The sequence below is a fragment of the Barbus barbus genome (assembly GCF_936440315.1).
Source record: "Barbus barbus genome assembly, chromosome: 31".
NCBI lineage: Eukaryota > Metazoa > Chordata > Actinopteri > Cypriniformes > Cyprinidae > Barbus > Barbus barbus.
In genome coordinates, this window is record NC_136759.1 from 16,839,715 (window position 1) to 16,858,593 (window position 18,879).

General features: G+C 35.9%; 3 protein-coding genes across 7 annotated transcripts; 1 reads left to right on the forward strand and 2 right to left on the reverse strand.

Annotated features, from left to right (window-relative positions):
• Positions 1-1,142: 1,142 nt before the first annotated feature.
• Positions 1,143-4,102, reverse strand: LOC306851777 (zona pellucida-like domain-containing protein 1). Its single transcript, XM_079388212.1, has 11 exons — positions 4,020-4,102; positions 3,764-3,877; positions 3,104-3,330; positions 2,830-3,014; positions 2,672-2,744; positions 2,484-2,581; positions 2,305-2,385; positions 2,043-2,214; positions 1,796-1,892; positions 1,688-1,708; positions 1,143-1,580 (listed from the first exon to the last, which is right to left on the reverse strand). Exons 2-11 carry the CDS (start codon positions 3,864-3,866, stop codon positions 1,474-1,476), a joined length of 1,164 nt encoding a protein of 387 aa, XP_079244338.1. The 5' UTR covers positions 3,867-3,877; positions 4,020-4,102; the 3' UTR covers positions 1,143-1,473.
• Positions 4,103-6,918: 2,816 nt separating this feature from the next.
• On the forward strand, positions 6,919-11,423 carry LOC306851778 (heat shock cognate 71 kDa protein-like). Of its 5 annotated transcripts, XM_079388213.1 has the most exons (10): positions 6,969-7,034; positions 7,765-7,925; positions 8,127-8,336; positions 8,685-8,890; positions 9,145-9,297; positions 9,377-9,932; positions 10,011-10,213; positions 10,299-10,497; positions 10,575-10,807; positions 10,893-11,357. In XM_079388213.1, exons 2-10 carry the CDS (start codon positions 7,904-7,906, stop codon positions 11,076-11,078), a joined length of 1,968 nt encoding a protein of 655 aa, XP_079244339.1. In that variant the 5' UTR covers positions 6,969-7,034; positions 7,765-7,903; the 3' UTR covers positions 11,079-11,357. The 5 variants fall into 5 exon arrangements, with proteins under 5 accessions (XP_079244340.1, XP_079244341.1, XP_079244343.1 ...); XM_079388214.1 differs by lacking the exon at positions 7,765-7,925 and having other exon boundaries at positions 6,919-7,034; positions 10,893-11,423; XM_079388215.1 differs by lacking the exon at positions 7,765-7,925 and having other exon boundaries at positions 6,919-7,034; positions 8,124-8,336; positions 10,893-11,358.
• Positions 11,424-12,289: 866 nt separating this feature from the next.
• LOC306851195 (lens fiber membrane intrinsic protein-like) lies at positions 12,290-13,702 on the reverse strand (the record flags this gene model as incomplete). The annotated part of the gene is made up of 4 exons (XM_079387342.1): positions 12,290-12,348; positions 13,039-13,173; positions 13,287-13,436; positions 13,528-13,702. The coding sequence occupies 4 exons, from the start codon at positions 13,700-13,702 to the stop codon at positions 12,290-12,292; spliced, it is 519 nt and encodes a 172-aa protein (XP_079243468.1).
• Between the last annotated feature and the right edge of the window lie 5,177 nt (positions 13,703-18,879).

Genomic DNA, 18,879 nt, shown 5'->3' on the forward strand with positions numbered 1-18,879 from the left:
GTAAAATAAAATATTTTGATTAAACAATGATACGTGATGAAAAAAATACTAATTTGAAAAACAAGAAATGATTTTCAACTTTTTTCCAGAAAGTATTATATTTTTATGGCCTGTAATCTTGTGATCCATAATGAGTAACAAATTATCAAAATAATTAAAAACAACCATTTGAAAAAAGCTGAAAAAAAAAAGACTGGACACCAAATATACCTGTAATTAGGAATTACCCTAAGACAAATGTACTTTTTCCTGTTTGCACTACAAATATTGATAATTGTATTTGTAATACAAATATTGTTGATAATTAAGATAATACATTAAAATAATATCGTAAGACACACACATTTTCAATATTAAGCAGCAAAACGAACTGTTTTGTACATCTAAAAATAGCTGGACGCTGATTACACCAGAAGCTAGACCCATAGAATTTACAAATGGCCCATTTTTAAGGCAAGAAAAGGTGGATATGGGGTCGCAATAAAAAAATAATTGCGATACTGTTGTCGGTTGGGTTTATATTAATGTATCTCTGAAGAGAACTGAGAATTTTCTTCAGAAATGTTTAGACGGTATTTACTTTTCATCTTGCATATTAAAGTAGTATTATAAGCACCGGTAACCAAGAAAAATAATAATCATATTTGATGTTCCATAAGCGCCACCTGCTGTCAGAAAGTGAATTTGCGTTCTCATTCAACCCGTTTGTTGTTATAGTTTTGCTTTATGTAGTGTAGTTATGTTTATGTAGTACAGTTTCACAAAGCTAAAGTCAAATTCTGTTTTTGCTTCAAATTTCGGAATTTTAAAATTGAATTCAAAACCTGCTGGGAAAACAAAAAAACTTTAGAAACGTCACAGAAATTCTAATGGTTTCCACAAATACGAACATTACAAACCATCAACTTTTAACCATTGAAAATGGTTTCCGAAGCGAAGTGGAATACAGAACGAGGGCGGAAGGGAAACTGATACAGTACACAGTCAGTCGTATGCATCTTTATGTTGTGAACGACTTAAATGGTAATATACTGCACTTTTTTGAAGACTTTTGTGCACCTGTGTTGAACAAATATTTACATTATGAACATTATAATGAATGAAACCCTCACACTCACTGATGAAAATCCCGGGGGACAAAGACAGGTTCTAATATTTTTATTCAAGTTTAAACCTTAAATTGTTACATTCATAGTGCCATACATTATCCCCCAAAGCAGTGTTACATGCATTATAGACTTAAAAAAAAAATCAAATAAAAAAAATTGTAAACTACATATGAATATATTCTCATAGAACATAGAACAGAAGAAAATAAAAATCGCAAAACAATAGTCTATTTACCACATTAAAATTGAGGTGCTAATAACTGTCACATAATATACTTTCTCACATATATGTAACAGGTGAGATATCTTCTAAGAAACATTGTTTTCAGTCAAGTGATAAGGAATTCCTGAATCCCGATGTCGATCACTGTGCAGGTCCTGATGTAGACAGCCAGTCAAATAGAAAGAAGCTCAGCAGGCCAGTGACTACACCAACATAAGTCAGCTGAGGGATGGATGCTGATGAGGTTACTAGATACACATAGGAAGATAAATCAATATTAATCACATCATAATTACAAAACATTACTACAACTATTTAGATATTAAGGAGTTCAATAAAATGATTGAATTCTTACATCTAGGGGTCACAGGGCCACCTGAGGAAGAAGTGGAAGAGAATTTGAAATCAGTACAAATCAGCAACTTTAGTTCTTTTTATATAACTATTATATGATTCTCTGTACCGTTGTCAGATATGGTTCTGATTGGTCCTGAGGAGACAGTGGCAACATCAGAAGAGTTGTACTGTGGAGATTCTGCTTCTCTTTTCCTAACGCATCTCTACGAAAACACATACAAAAAAATGTCTGATGAAATCCACACATCCACACATAACCATGAGTTGAGCCAAACTAAAACTAATCTAAAATAAAGTAAACCAATGAAATTAGATAAGATAAGATAAGTCATCAGATAAGAACGATTCGTTACCGGTAGCAAGGAGGCACAAGTGGAGTTCTCACAGAGTCGGGTAGCACAATGCAGGTAGAAAGTGGAGACGGTCAGGTTTTTGTGTTCCACAAAGCGGAAGGCCTCAAAGGAGAAGTGAGCTTCCTGGGATATCCCATTCCAATCAATCTTTGTCTGGGCATCACGATTACACCTAAAAACGACAATAGATGTGATTCTCACAAGAGAATTGAAGTGTCTTCTCAACTACTCCCTTTCAGTCTGCTTTTTATGAATGACTCACCCAATAAAAAGATCATAAGAGGTGCTGCTGGTTGGATATGGGTTTGTTGTGGCATAGCAACGGTCGAGCAACACATTAAACCTTACAATAGACAATAACATTAATAATTCGATTTGATTGATCTATAAACGTATAATCAGCAGTGTTCATTTCAAATGATACTAAAATAGAATTCTTACTTGTTTGTGAGATTTGTTGCCTTGACCTGCACATATATGCGAGTTTTCAACTGCAGCCCAGATCCTGGTACCAGGAGTTTGGTAGTATAGTCGGCATTCTAAAAAATGTTCAAAATAAAGAGAGAATGTCAAGAAACTGGTATTCACTGATTAATTGAGCAAGTGTTATTTAATGAAAAGATCCTTACAGTGTAAAGACCCATGCTTAGAGTACTGACGAAGCTGCCATTGTTGTCCTTTACCGCTAGACTCACTCCTGACCTGTTGGCGCAAAAATACACTTTGTCACGCAAGTTTCAGTACAGAAACCTCAACGGAGAAACAGATTCTTGGCATTTATACTCACACGCTGAGCTCAGTGTTGTTGACTAAATACTGCAGTGGATACAGACACGAAAACTGGTACATCAGTTGTTGCCTGTAAGTGATAGTGCTGGTGCTGGGATCCCAGGAATTGATTAATCCAGAGACATTAACGGACTGGATTTGAGAGAAGTCTGAGAATACTCCTGATCCCACTTGACTTGTAATCTAACCAACAAACATGCCACACGAACATTATGAAAATCTGTAGGATGAAAAGTTTAAAAGTTGATTGCTTTAAAGTGAAAAGCTCTTACGTTCATGTTGTTGCCACAAAGTGTGAGTGCCTCCTGAGAGATTGAGAAATTGAACAGCAAAACGGGAGGATTGACAGTCCAGTCTGCTACTCCACGGCAGGCTGGGATGCTAAACTTAGCATTGAGCGCCATTAGTGATTCGTTGTACCCCCCGAAATACATTGGACAAATGAAAACTTTTAAAAACATATGATTGGTTCCACACATCACTGTCATGTCGGCGTTTTCTGAAAGATATATGAATATTCTGTTACTCAAGGTACTCCTGCATTAATTTGACTCATATCAATGCATAATTTTAAATTTTGTTTTCTAGTAGAAATGTTGAAATATCCTTTAAACAAGATAAAGGTATTTGAGAAGATTGTTTTCATTTTGTAAGATACAGTACATTTGATAAAGTTTAAGAAAAGATCATTTATTTTCCTAAAATGAGAATTGATGCCTTTCTAACTTTATTTTTCTTACTTCACTGGCTGACTTTTTTAGAATTTATTTATTCTTTTTTTTGCCAGTGTTGTAAGAACATTAAATAAAAAGTTACAAATAACAAAATGTGTTGTCTAATACATCTTCTGCAGTTTTGCTTCTTAAGTAAATGTATCATTTTTCCACAATGTTTAGATCATTGTTGATTAAGAAAACCGTGTAAGCACTAACCTGCCGGTCTGTACGTGGGGTGATTGAGGCATGTTAGGAGACCCTGACCTTCACACTGTAGAAGAAGGCCAGAAAGACATAATAGCTGGACTATTCTGATCATCCTGAGGCAAACTAAAAAAGACAAACCATTAGAAAATATAAACCAATGAAGCAAGCACTTATTTTTTTTCATCTAGTATGAATATACTTTGTTTTTTTTTTAAATAATACATTTTTTATATCAGATCATTTTAGAGAGTAAAAGAAATGTTACCTTTTTGGATCTATAAACTCCTGATGAGTAACTTCTCCTTCCTTTCTTGCAGATTCTTCCAGATTGGGTATTTATACAGATTAGAAGGGTGTGAGACAAAACATGACAAAAGACAGCAACACGAGACTCTCCAGTGATCTCCCCACTGATATCTATTCAGATCTGGTAACTAAGTTTACAAAACAATTTTGCCATCAATATTGTTGATTGAACAGATAGTTCCTAGAACCACACCTGAAACTGGTGCATGGAAATAAAAGTATGTCAGGCCTCTTTCCTCATTAAGGTCTTAAGGTTTCAGTTCATCCTATTCAATCGGGCCGAGCAAATCATTCAGCAGTTCAAGAATACAAATTTACTATACAATTGTAGGGATATGTATTTGTAATACATAATGTATTTCTGTATTATATATTGTATGTATTATGTCCAATAATCGAATATATCATTTTTACAAATTTATTTCAGTTTTAATGTTTGACCAAGTATCTTATTCATAACAAAATCATTTAGTGTTAATTTAGTATAAATTTATTGATATAATTATTTGCTACATAGTTCACCTAAAATTGAACATTCTGTCCTTATTTTTTCACCCAAACCTGTGTGACCACATCCAAAGCTGTATGGCTTTTTTTTCTTCCGTGGAACTTAAAATAAATTATTTTGAGAAATGTGTGAGACATTTCAATCTTCATCTCATTCAAATGTGTGTTTTTTTTTGTCTATACAATGGAACTGTTTTATTACCAACATGTTTCAAAATATCTTATTTTGTATTCCCACAGAAAAAAAAAAAGGTCATACAGGTTTGGAATGACAGGAAGAGTAAATAATGACAAAAAAAAACTATCCCTTTAGCTAATTAAATAAGGATATAAGATAAATTTGATACAAAGAAACATAAGGGATTTGATATAGGAGACAGTATTTTCAAGTGTTAGTATGAATAGCATATATGTATAGTCAGCTGTCCTTGCTATTTTAAATTTTTTTATTTTTATGTGTTTCCCAATATGCTTTAACAGAGGTATATAATGTTTGGCAGGTGTAGTCACTTTGTCGCCAGGTAGGGTGTTAAAGAAATGTGTTGGTCACTTATCAATGAGAGATAAAATTTCTTTTTAAGAATATTGGCACTAACGCCAGTACTTACATCATAGTTAAACACTTATTTAAACAAAAAGGTACCCAGTGTTCTTTTCTTAGGACAGCAACGACATACAGGACATTCCCTTGATGAAACCAAGCACCTTTTCAATACAGGTCAATCCAAACATATACATACAGTACATACAAAAAAACAAAACAAAGGGAATTCCTCTTGTAAGACAGAACCATAACAGTGATTCTCAAAGAGTTTCTTCAAAATGGTCAGTTTTGGCCGCTTTTGGTTTTCAACATTTTTTTTTATAAATTTATATTTAATGTTTCTTAATAAATATACATAATGAGTGTTTCAGTCATGTTGGAAAATTAACAAATAATTCATTTCCAGAATAGGTTTGGTTAACATGTGAGAATTGAGTGAATGTAATGTTTATTGTGATTTTAAACTTTATTTTTATGATAGGGTGTCTTGACTGTATACTTATCTGCCCTTTAGCTTTATCCAGGTCAGGTACAAAAAGCTATTGTGAATAAAACTATAGAATGACATTCCTCTATTTTCTGATTGAACTCCCTTTTGTTGAAAATATCACATCCCAGAGGATTTGAAATTATCAACCGCTTTGCTTTGTCTGCAGCTCAAGGGTGTGTCCAGCTTCTGCTGTGTTTTCTGTTTAGCCTCAACTCATCACACCCTCTATACAATACCTGCATCTTATTTATCAGACATTTAGTTTCTACTGTTACGGATTGTTTTCAGTGTATGTAGACTGAATGTCTTACTGACATCATGTACACTGTGACAGCTCTCTGACTGACAGGGGCTTTCATGACTACGCCACCTTGTGGTCACTTGTTGATGTGGCAGATTTACAGAGCAGTGTCATTAATAACCACAGCTAAATATCTCATTTAGCAGCAGTACAGTATAAATAAATACAAGTATCCTATACGGGTGAATACAGGTAATATGTGACAACAATTACCATATTTATTAATCATATATATATTATAATTAAAAAACGCATTAAATCCATCCGAAACTTCGAGATGACATCATTAATTTATAATGGAAAATACACGGATGTATGGATGGAGAGATAGACAGATAGATAGATAGATACCTGAGGGTTTCCTTCTGACATCCTTTAAAGGGACGTGGCGTGTAATAGAGCAGATAGCAGTGTTAGAAAACACCAGTAAACCAAAAAGGCTGGGTTCTCAAGTTTATGTATTATTTTTTACACAGTATATACATTTTATAATGTTTGAAATCGAGCTGACCTGAGGAGGTAACCATAACCACAGCGCTATCCCGTGTCAGTAACTTAAAGCTTCAAATGTAACAAATCCCTTAATTTAAGAAAAGCGTTTCGTTCTACTTAAAATAAGGATATTATTATAATAAAGAGATTTCTAACTCCTCGCGACCGTCGTAGGGAACTATGTGGGTTTTTCTCGGGTTTATCGACCAGTCACTTGCGTTAGAAATAGTTTCTGTAGGTTCATTTCTTATTTTATTAAATTATATATTTTTAACCTTCACATTTATGAAACTACTTCAGTCCTGTTTATTTTATGCTTATTGTAATGGATATTCGTATGACCATGCATTTGACTGGATTTCTGGTTAGTGCAAAGAGAACTCTAAATTACCTGGGAATGCTCTAGAACTCTATGGATCGATATTTTAATCCGTTTAGGAAAATTCTGCTGTGTAATAGGCGGAACTCGGCTGGCGTTCTCCAGCTCTGAACACTTCAGCGGCCGCGCGACGTGATTGGCTGCTGCACTGGTTTCGTGTTCTGGACTGTTCTCAGGAAGAAAGCGCATTTCAGCACACAGACATCGCGCGCGTCTCGAGCTGCGACACCGCAGGTGATTGATAGACTCACAGCGTTTCTGGTGAGCATCATGATTATGCATTTTATTTCAAAGAGTTTAGATTTTGTTTAAAATGATAAACAAACTATTGCATAGTTGCTAATATTAGAATACCAAAACATTCATAGATGCGTCGAGTTTGATGCTGTTCTGGCAACTTAACGGTACAGTTTACTCAACCGTCAAAATAGTGTCATCATTTATTCATCCTCATGTTGTCCCCATGCTATGTCGTAAATCATAAAGTGATGTTAGGCAGAATGTTAGGGAATGACAGCCTTAGACTCCACTATTGTGACGCTGTCATTCCGCTAACATTTCCAACACGAGTGAGGAAATTACAAAACTGTCCAATTTTAATAGCGCTAGCTAAATGTTATTTTAATATCTTTTCCTGGATCTGCATTGTGAACCAGCGATAATATGGAATGTTCTAGAACGTTAATAATGCATGCAATGTGAGCGTTTTCGAAATGTTTATGGAATGTTCTAGCAGCAGATGAATAAGAATATTCCAGAATAAGACACCCCCAGTTTTTCCAATTCAGGAATGCTCACGGAGATCACAAATGTTGCATAATAGTTTGGAGCAAACGATAGGATTCTGAACCATAACTTCCCCTCAGAGATAGTCAAATATTTTAAAGGGATAGTTCACTCAAAAAAGGAATATTTTGTCGTTTTACACAAAAGGACGTGAAAGTGACAGATTGGGGCTGTCATTCTTTCTGACTTCTTTTATTTTCCACAGAAGAAAGTCATATAGGTTTGGGACGACATGAGCAAATGAGGACTTTGAATTATAAACATCACTACAGAAACCTAAGGAAAGATAAAGCTGTTGGGAAGTGCTTTCCCTAGCTCTGTTTGAAGTAGCATCTTTTAACACAATGACAGCTGATCCGCTCTGTGGTAGGCCAAGGATCATCTGATGTCTAGTGTGCCAATAAAGCTTTTGTGTAAACACCAATATAGTGTAAACAAAGAATTGAGCTATGAATAGGATATCAAACAAAAATGCATCCCTTATTTGGAAGGCTTGGGTTGAATGCTTAAAATATATTTCATCATGAATATTAACCACTGCCATGTGTGTTTGTTTGCTGCCAGCAGAAACCATGTCAAAGGGACCAGCAGTTGGCATTGATCTGGGGACCACCTACTCCTGCGTGGGGGTCTTTCAGCATGGCAAAGTTGAAATCATTGCCAATGACCAGGGTAACAGGACCACACCAAGTTATGTAGCATTCACAGACACAGAGAGGCTGATTGGAGATGCTGCCAAAAATCAAGTAGCAATGAACCCCACCAATACAGTCTTTGGTAAGTGGATTTATGCAAATGTATCTGTATCTGTATCAACCAATATTGGACACTTGTGCATGCTCATTTCCTGTAGCTTTACATTTATACTACGCTCACTCAATCAGTTAATATTAAACACACAAATAATTTAATAACACTTAAGTTCAGTCTTTAGAGAATCTCAAAGTGAAAATCAAGTTTTCATATTGTACATAAATGATCCGATGTCTAAATGTAGCTAAGCGGTTGTTTTTAGTGTTAATTTAAGCAAAATAGTATGAATTTTGTCCAAACATATTTATTGGCTTATTTATGAATTGTTAAATTGCACATGTTCTGAGTTTGTTGCCATATTCGTTTCTCTAGATGCAAAAAGGCTCATTGGACGGAGGTTTGATGACTCTGTTGTGCAGTCAGACATGAAGTATTGGCCGTTCACTGTTATAAATGACAGCTCACGCCCCAAAGTTCAAGTTGAATACAAAGGGGAGACCAAGACCTTTTACCCAGAGGAGATTTCTTCCATGGTGCTTACAAAGATGAAGGAAATTGCTGAGGCATACCTCGGAAAAGTAGGTTTCTGTCAAACACAATGCCTATATTTGCTATAATGGTGCAGAGAAACCATCTCCCTTGTTGCTGTATGTCTAAAGATGTTGACATGTCTAACCTGTCAACATTGACACCCGGCAGTTTATTAGAGCATGGAAGAGGCCTGTTTGAATAACACATCTTAAGCATTTGTGGGGAACAAGTATTTTCTGATTAAGAGGATGACTTCTGTAAAAAGAATCAACTGTTGCACTTCGTTAATCTGTGTCCACAGACTGTCACGAATGCTGTTGTTACGGTACCTGCATACTTCAATGACTCTCAGCGCCAGGCCACAAAGGATGCTGGGACTATCTCTGGCCTCAATGTTCTACGAATTATCAATGAGCCGACTGCTGCTGCCATTGCCTATGGTCTGGACAAGAAAGTAAGAGTCCTACTTTTTCTTTCCAGCAATATTAAAGCAGTAATTGTTGAATACAACTGATTTATTTGTCTGGTACCAGGTTGGCTCTGAGAGAAACGTCCTGATCTTTGATCTTGGTGGAGGCACTTTTGATGTGTCCATTCTTACAATTGAAGATGGTATCTTTGAGGTAAAGTCTACAGCTGGAGACACTCACCTTGGAGGAGAAGACTTTGACAATCGCATGGTCAACCATTTCATCTCGGAGTTCAAGCGCAAGTACAAAAAGGACATTAGCGACAACAAGAGGGCTGTCCGTCGGCTGCGCACAGCGTGCGAGCGGGCAAAACGCACTTTGTCCTCCAGCACTCAGGCCAGCATCGAAATCGACTCTCTTTATGAGGGAATCGATTTCTACACTTCAATCACCAGGGCTCGTTTCGAAGAGCTCAACGCCGATCTCTTCCGTGGCACGTTGGATCCGGTCGAGAAATCCCTCCGTGATGCTAAACTGGACAAGTCTCAGGTTCACGACATTGTCCTTGTTGGAGGATCCACCCGTATCCCAAAGATCCAAAAGCTGCTACAGGACTTCTTCAGTGGGAAGGAACTGAACAAGAGCATCAATCCGGATGAGGCTGTCGCATATGGAGCAGGTAATGAAAATGGACATAATTTTGAATGGCCTATTCTTCCATAAATGTCCTATTAGAAACATATTTCCTTTTTTATAGCTGTCCAGGCAGCCATTTTGTCTGGAGACAAGTCTGAGAATGTCCAAGACCTGTTGCTCCTGGACGTTACTCCTCTGTCCTTAGGAATTGAGACTGCTGGTGGTGTTATGACCATCCTGATCAAACGTAACACTACCATCCCAACCAAACAAACACAGACCTTTACCACTTACTCTGACAACCAGCCTGGTGTCCTCATTCAGGTGAGCAGATGTTTCTTTTAGTTTTTTTTTTGTTTGTCCACAGTTTCTGGCAAAGTTTCACGTTTAATGCACTCCTCTACTGTAGGTGTATGAGGGTGAAAGAGCAATGACTAAGGACAATAACTTGCTGGGAAAGTTCGAGCTGACGGGCATCCCTCCTGCTCCACGTGGTGTCCCCCAGATTGAAGTAACCTTTGACATTGATGCCAATGGCATTATGAACGTCTCCGCTGTAGACAAGAGCACCGGCAAGGAGAACAAGATCACCATCACCAATGACAAAGGTAACATAACTCTTGATCTCCTGAGTGTCTTTAACATTGGAAACCGAAGTCCTAATCAATGATCCCAACTTTTCCAGGACGTCTAAGCAAGGAGGATATTGAGCGCATGGTCCAGGAAGCCGAGAAGTACAAGACTGAGGATGATGTCCAAAGAGAAAAGGTTTCTGCCAAGAACGGCCTTGAGTCCTATGCCTTCAACATGAAGTCCACAGTTGAAGATGAGAAACTCAAGGGCAAGATTAGTGATGAGGACAAGCAGAAGATCCTTGACAAGTGCAATGAAGTTGTAAGCTGGCTGGACAAAAACCAGGTATGGTTCTCAACTTTTGTGTTTGAGATGTCCAGTCATCTTTGTGCATTCATAGTACTCACTTCCTCTTATCATTTCTGTACAGACAGCTGAGAAGGACGAGTTTGAGCATCAGCAGAAGGAACTAGAGAAGGTGTGCAACCCTATCATCACCAAGCTGTACCAGGGCACTGGTGGGATGCCAGAAGGAATGCCTGGAGGCTTTCCAGGAGCTGGAGGTGCCCCTGGTGGAGGTGGATCCTCTGGACCAACCATTGAAGAAGTTGATTAAATCATTCTGAGAAAGTTTCTTACTGTTTGCAGCACCTACTGTGTTGTTTTGGAGCACCTTAATAAGTATGCTTCCTCTTTTGCATGTTTGTCAAAGATTTAATTTTGACCAGTTGTGAGTTGATGTGTAACTCATGAGTATTTGTTACCAGTTTGCTTCGTAGCTGTCTTGAGCAGCATGGTTTTGTTCTCATGTTAAACATATGTTAAAAATGCTGTATATGCATCACATTCTGGTGTGTCGAACACTGACAATAAAGTACTTGCTGTTCACAAAGTGAATGTTGTGTGGTTTTGGTTCTTCCTTAAAATAAAAAGTCTAAAATAAAGTACACCTTTTAAAGTTGTTGCAGTTTATGTAAACTGATTAAATTCTCCCTACTGTTCAAAAGTTTGGGGTCAGTAAGATTTTGATTTAAAGGAAATTAATACTTTTGTTCAGCAAGATGTTTTATATAGTTACAAAAGATTTATTGCAAATAAATGCTGGTCTTTTCTACTTTCTATTTATCAAAGAATCCTGAAATAAATGTATCACAGTTGTCTATATATTATTATAATACTGAAAATATTAAGAAATGTTTATGGCATATAAGAAGGATTTCTGTAGGATCACGTGACACTGAAGATATGATTATGGCTGCTGAAAATTCAGCTTTGAAGTAATAACTTACATTTAAAATGTAAACACATTTAAATTGTAATAATGCTACACAACATTATTAATACAGCCTTATTGAGCATAAGAAGCTTATTTATTTTAACAATTAAAAATCATACTGGAAACTGCTTAAATGCAGATGAAATTCTACAAGAACTTCAATCTAAATTTCACCATAAAAGCAAGTTTTTCTAAATGTTGCTTTCTTTTAAACCTAAATATATATAGTCTAATATTTTGGTACCAACCTGGGCTGTGTTTCCAAAAAGCATCGTAAGCCTAAGTACATCGCAGACCCATTGCCACCAATGGAGCTACGATCAACTGCTTTTCGGAAAACGCATCCCAGATCTGCACATCATATTAGTTTGTACAGGAAATACACATAGAATATAAACAAAATTTATACTGAAATAGTACTGTATTAGTAATTTAATAGTTTGTGATTTTAAAATAAACAATAAATGATAGGTTTAAAATGGGATCAGGGATGACATGATGGTTCACATTCAGACTGAATGGATCAAATGGCAGATCTAAGATGAGAAGCATCAGCGTGACATGGGGCCTCTCGGTTCATACATCCGGTAAGCACACATATAGAAGATCCCTGCAAGAGAAAGACAAGGAATGTTAACAACTACTACATTAGCAACAACTTTACTAATCTTGTCATGACCATGTTGTCATGATGTAACATTTAAAGAACACCCGCTCATCTTGGGAACAAATTAAGATATTTTAATGAAATCCGAGAGCTTTCTGACCCTGCATAGACAGCAATGCAACTGACATGTTCATGACATTGTTGTCCTTAGTACCTTACTGGGCCTTAAACATGGTAGTTGCGTTGCTGTCTATGCAGGGTCAGAAAGCTCTCGGATTTCATTAAAAATACCTTAATTTGTGTTCTGAAGATGAACTAACATCTTATGGCTTTGGAATGACATGAAGGTGAGAAATTAATGAGAAATTTTAAATTTTTGGGTGAACTATCCCTATATTTTTTTCTGGATTAATGCCTGTTCTTTAAAGGAATATCCCAGATTAAATGCTGTGGGATTTTGTTGAGTACCACAGAGAATATTGTCAACTTTTATCTCAATTTGTAAAAACTAACACTTAAAAGTTAAAAACTTCCATTTAAAATGCACTTTTATATGCATTTTATTCTTTAGTAACTAACTGCATATTTTGTTGATAAAATTTAACTTTGTGTATTAATATTCATGACAGAATATTCATTTCATTAACATAAACATAAAGTGTACCTGATATAATATATAAGCATAAAGAGTACCTGAAAAGAAAGTGAGCACCACAGAAACCCAACCCATTATGTACGACCACGAGAACCGCCACTTCCCATATCGTTTTCCAAAGTAGTTAACTGTCATCCCAGTGTAGACAGCCATAGCCAGCAGCACACAGATGCCTAGAATGTACAACGCAAATAAACAATGACTTCACATACAGTCAGTTTAGATATATAGGAATAATTCAACTTATTAATGTTATTTTTAGTATTGGATGCAATGATATTCTTACATGAAATGAAATAGAGAATTCCTGCAGCAAAGGTTTTGTCAAATCCGTTAAAGGAGGAGTAATTGATGAAAGCCAGGACACCGATGATGATGCCAAAGAAACAAGCTAAGATGGACAGGATCATGAAGGCCCGGGTGGCATCCCAATATGCTGTTCAAATGGAACCAGAGATTAGTTTATTTTTTATTTTTTTACTTTGTACAATTTTCTAATGTTTATATTTTGTGTCCATGAGTCTCACCGATGCTATCTGTGTGTGTCATGCATTTTCCAGGTACACAGAAGCGCCACAGGCCCTGATGCATGTAACTGCCGGACTGGCGGTACTGCATCCAGTAATCAGTGGCAGTAGAGATCACCAGGAGTATATTTCCCACTCCTGCACAAAACAATCCACCTCCCATAAAGCTGTACATCTTGCACCTATAGACACACTGACAAAATATGAGTCAATACAAAAATTAATTCATGTTGTTTTTCTGAACATATGTAAACATACTTTAATTACAGATTAATTAAAAACTGTAACAAGTATGAATGTATTAAATTATTATTAAATATGATTAATTAAATTAATTATAGTATGCATTCTCTTTAGATTTTTTTATATTTTAAATTTAAATTTTAGTTAAAGTTTAAACAAATTTGATAGTGCTTTTGTAATTTTAATTAGTTTGATTTTTTTTAATTATTCAAATTTTTAAAATGATTATTTTAAAAAAAATTGTAATTATTTTAGTTTCAGTAAAAAAATATATATATTATTAAGGTTTTTTAGGTTTAAGTTTCTCATCTAACATTTATATTTTAGTTCAGCTTTATTTTAATTAATGGAAACAACTTTTAATTTCAGTGAAGAACAACAACAGTGTTTATCATCAGTTTTAACACCATAAAAGGCAGAGCTTAAGTTCAATTAAAATTCAGTTAAATTTCAATTAAATTCAAAATAAATCTGTGCAATTGTTTAAAAAAAATCTGAACAAGCTAAAAACAAAATTCATTATGTTACATTCATTTGGTTCTTTTCATGTCTTACTTGCTAAATCATTTCTAATGAATGGTTTTAATGTCTTTTTTGAATGATCTTGTATAAATAAAGATAAATGAGTTTGTGAACATTATTTTCACACAAATGTACAGCATCTAAACCCTATCACATCAGCTGTGATTAGGCAAAATCACCTTTTGTAAAGTGTGAAGGGATTTAAAAACTCAATTCACAACAACAAATCAACATACAATATATATATAAAAAATAACCTACCTCTTTTTCCCCCAATTTTTTTTATCAGACTGAATAGCGTGAAGCTCAATTATGCCAAGGCAGGCAGATTTCCATGAGCTATTGGCAGTTATTTTTTGTGAGGGCACATGAGCTGAGTGGAGAGAGGAGACCAACAATAGAGCTGTCAGCCAATCAGGGAGGCCACATGAGTGCTTAAGAGAATCTGCTGAAAATACAAAACTATTTAGCAATAGTTTCACTAATACTGATGACAAAGTACTTTCAATTGACAATATAGGCAAGGCAAGGCAAGTTTATTTATATAGCACATTTCATACACAATGGTAATTCAAAGTGCTTTACATGAAAGAAAGTAAAATATAAAAATAATAATATTGATCACAGCAATACATTTTTTTTTAAATTGTAAAAATAATAATAAAAATAAGAAACTTAAAAATAAATATTCTCAAGCTTTGTTCAAACTCTTCCGCACTAAGTGAGCGGGGGGAAAAACCCTTCCAAAACACCTAACTATTCCACTACTTCACCCCGTACTTACTTTGACCATCATATCTGACCTATTTGCTAAAACTCGGAGTGTACCCCTGTCTGTAATGATAGGAATTTAGAGTTGGTAGAGCGATTCACGACTAGAACCTCCCTTCTAGCATCTCACATTCTCTCTGTATTTATACGTTCAAATGCACTAATTGCCTCTAGGGCTCTTAGTGCCTTAGAGAATGCATTTGATCCCTTCTGGACTGTGCACATCTCTCAATCTATAGATGTGTACTTGTACACCTTTACACTTAAAGGTGTACCTAAATTATGATACCAGTTTCTTCTGCTGGTGTCCCTCACTCATATCTGAGTGAGTCCATCGCTCTCCCCGTCCCGCACTCCCTCCGCTTAAAGACAGTCCCTAACCAGAAACCAAACAAATAGAACTCAGAGGTTCTACTTTAAGCTGATTAACCAACACACTTTTCTTTCTTTGCCCACATTCTCTTTACCATCACAGCACTTACTTTAGCCTTCAGTTTAAACTTTTAAAATGATATCAAATTGATTTAAAATTCATTTAAAATAGTTAAGAATAGAAAATTGTTATCACAGCAATAAAAACAAGCAAAATTATATAAAATGAAAGTACAGTGCAATCAGTTTGGACGTAGCACAGTGCTCTTTCAACAAATGCACAGCTAAACAGATGAGTTTTTAGTCTGGATTTAAATGTGGCTAATGTTTTAGTACATCTGATCTCTTCTGGAAGCTAGTTCCAACTGTGGATAATAACTAAAAGCGGACTCCCCTTGTTTTGTGTGAACCCTTGGTGTTTCTAACTGACTCGATCCTAATGATCTGAGTGGTCTGTTCGGTTTATATTCAGTGAGCATATCTGCAATGTATTTGGGTCCTAGGCCATTGAGTGATTTATAAACGAGTAAAAGAACTTTAAAATCAATCCTAAATGTAACTGGAAGCCAGTGTAAGGACCTGAGGACTGGTGTGATATGCTCAGATTTTCTGGTTCTAGTCGGAATCCTGGCAGCAGCGTTCTGGATGAGCTGCAGTTGTCTAATGGTCTTCTTGGGAAGGCCGGTGAGGAGACCATTACAGTAATCCACCCTGCTGGTGATAAAGGCATGAACAAGTTTCTCCAAGTCTTGACTGGAAACAAAACATCTAATTCTTGCAATGTTTTTGAGACGATAGTATGCTGATTTAGTTACTGCTTTGACATGACTACTAAAACTATAAGGTCTGTCTCCAAAAATAACCCCAAGATTTTTTACTTGATTTTTAGTTGTTTGACCCCTAGAGTCAAGGTATGCATTCACCTTGAGAACTTCATCTTTGTTTCCAAATGCAATGACTTCAGTTTTCTCCTTGTTTAACTGAAGAAAGTTCTGGCACATCCAACTGTTAATTTCATCAATGCATTTGCAGAGGGAGTCAATGGGGCTGTAGTCATTTGGAGATAAGGCTAGGTAAATCTGGGTATTATCAGCATAGCTGTGATTGGCAATTTGGTTCTTCCTCATTATCTGACTTAGTGGGAGCATATACAAGCTAAACAAGAGTGGTGCAAGAATTGAGCCTTGTGGGACTCCGCATGCCATGGACGTCCACTTAGATTTATGCTCTCCTATACTCACATAATAACCTCTCCCTTCTAAGTATGACCTGAACCATTTGAGTACCATCCCAGAAAGCCCGACCCAGTTTTCCAGTCTCTCTAGAAGTCTGTTATGATCGACAGTGCTGCAGTGACTGCAGCACTAAGATCTAGTAGTACCAGCACTGATATTTTGCCAGAATCAGAATTAAAGCGAATATCATTTATTATCTTAATGAGTGCTGTCTCTGTGCTGTAATGCACTTGGACACCAGATTGAAAATTGTGCATGTATCCATTTGAGTTTAAGTAGTTGTTCAGCTGATGAAAAACTTTTCAATAATCTTACTTATGAAAGGAAGATTTGATATTGGTCTATAGTTGCTCAATATGTTGTTATCAAGATTGTGCTTTTTCAGAAGGGGCTTAACAACTGTAGTTTTCATGGAGTTTGGAAAAGTCCCAGAAAGAAGTGAGGCGTTCACCACCTTTAAGAGATCTGCTTCCGAACAGTTAAACACACTTTTGAAAAAAGGCTTGTTAGTCTCTCAACGATAGCAAAAAGAGTGCGAGTGTTGTTTAAGTTACTGTTTATAAGATTTGAGAAGAAGGTCTGTCTAGCTGTGGCTAGTTCCACATTGAAAGCATGAAGGCTGTTTTTATAGATGCTATAGTGAATTTTGAATCCGCTCAGCTTTTCTGCATTGACTTTTCATACTCTGAACTGCTGTTGATTTTCTCCATTTTGAGTTTTGTCTGCCATTCTTCTTGCAGATTTTCACAGGGGCAATATCATCAATAACATTTTTAACTTTTGATTTAAAGGAATCAAGGAGAAGATCAACAGAGTCTGCAGAAATGCTTGGTGTTGAAGATATAGCCTCCATAAATAGCACACTAGTGTTCTCATTAATACATCTCTTTCTGACAGAGACAGATCTAGATTCAGTGGTATTCAGTGGTCAGATAGTGCTACATCATTAATAACAATGGATGAAATGTTTAGACCTCTACTGATGAGTAAATCTAGAGTGTGTCCACAACTGTGTGTGGGTCCATGCACATGCTGCATCAGGTCAAAAGTGTTGTTATAATTTCTGTAGTAGTTTTGATTTCTGCATTATCTATGTGAATATTAAAATCCCCTGCAATAGCAAAACAGTCAAACTCTGAGGAAATCATTGATAACAGTTCTGTGAAATCATCAACAAAGGCTGGAGAGTATTTTGGAGGCCTGTAAATAATGATAAATAAAATATGCAGAGCACCTTTCAGCACAATACCTAGATATTCAAAAGACAAGTACTGACCAAATGACACTTGCTTGCATTGATAGACATCTTTAGAAAGAGCAGCTACATATAGAAACATCATAGAAAAGTTGACAGCAAAATGACGAGCAGTTTTTCAGGAAAATGTAAAAACATTTCTAATTCTTGTTTTTCATTACAAAATTTGCAGTATTTTTTTCTTTCTGTTAATTCAAGGATACATTTCAATGATTTATATACGTTTTATATATTTTACAGCAAGAATATATGAAATATATGATAAAAAAAAAAAATTACATAAAATGTCCAAAAATGTACTTTTTTTCCCCACTAAGCACTACACAGTTATTATTTATCCATTCACTTTACTACATTTCTACTGTTGGGCCTTTATTTTAAAGGCTTCATTTTAGTGGAGTATTAAACTGTCTCCCGAAAGGTTAAGAATCCATTAAGTGAACATTGTGTCTCCCCTGAAAGCTCCATGTCTAGATGCCACCTAGAGCCTTCACATTAAAGTAATGCAGTAGACTGAAAATAGAAAGTAATGAACAGATAAAAATAGAGCTCATCTGCCCACAGGAACTAATAAAACATCAATCCTCTTCAGGACATTGAATATAATAGCAGCTGGAACTTTGTAAATGTGCCATTTACAATCGATGATTAAGATATTTTCCAGGAGAGCTGGTGAAGGTTTGACTACGTTTATCTTTGTATTTGTTAAAGGATTAGAGAGCCATATGATGAAAGTGGTCCTGTTACAGCCAAAAGCAGCTTTTGGGGTTAAAAGATTTCTAGTTGATGAGGATGTGTACATTTTACAACCAGCAGAGAGAGACATTTTACCATTAATTGGATAAACAGAGAGAAAGCAGCAATTTAAAATCGTTCTATGTGCATCCATGGCCAAGTTGCAGAGGGAATATGAGGATATCTGATCTGTCTTGATACATGTGGGGTTCCTCGCCT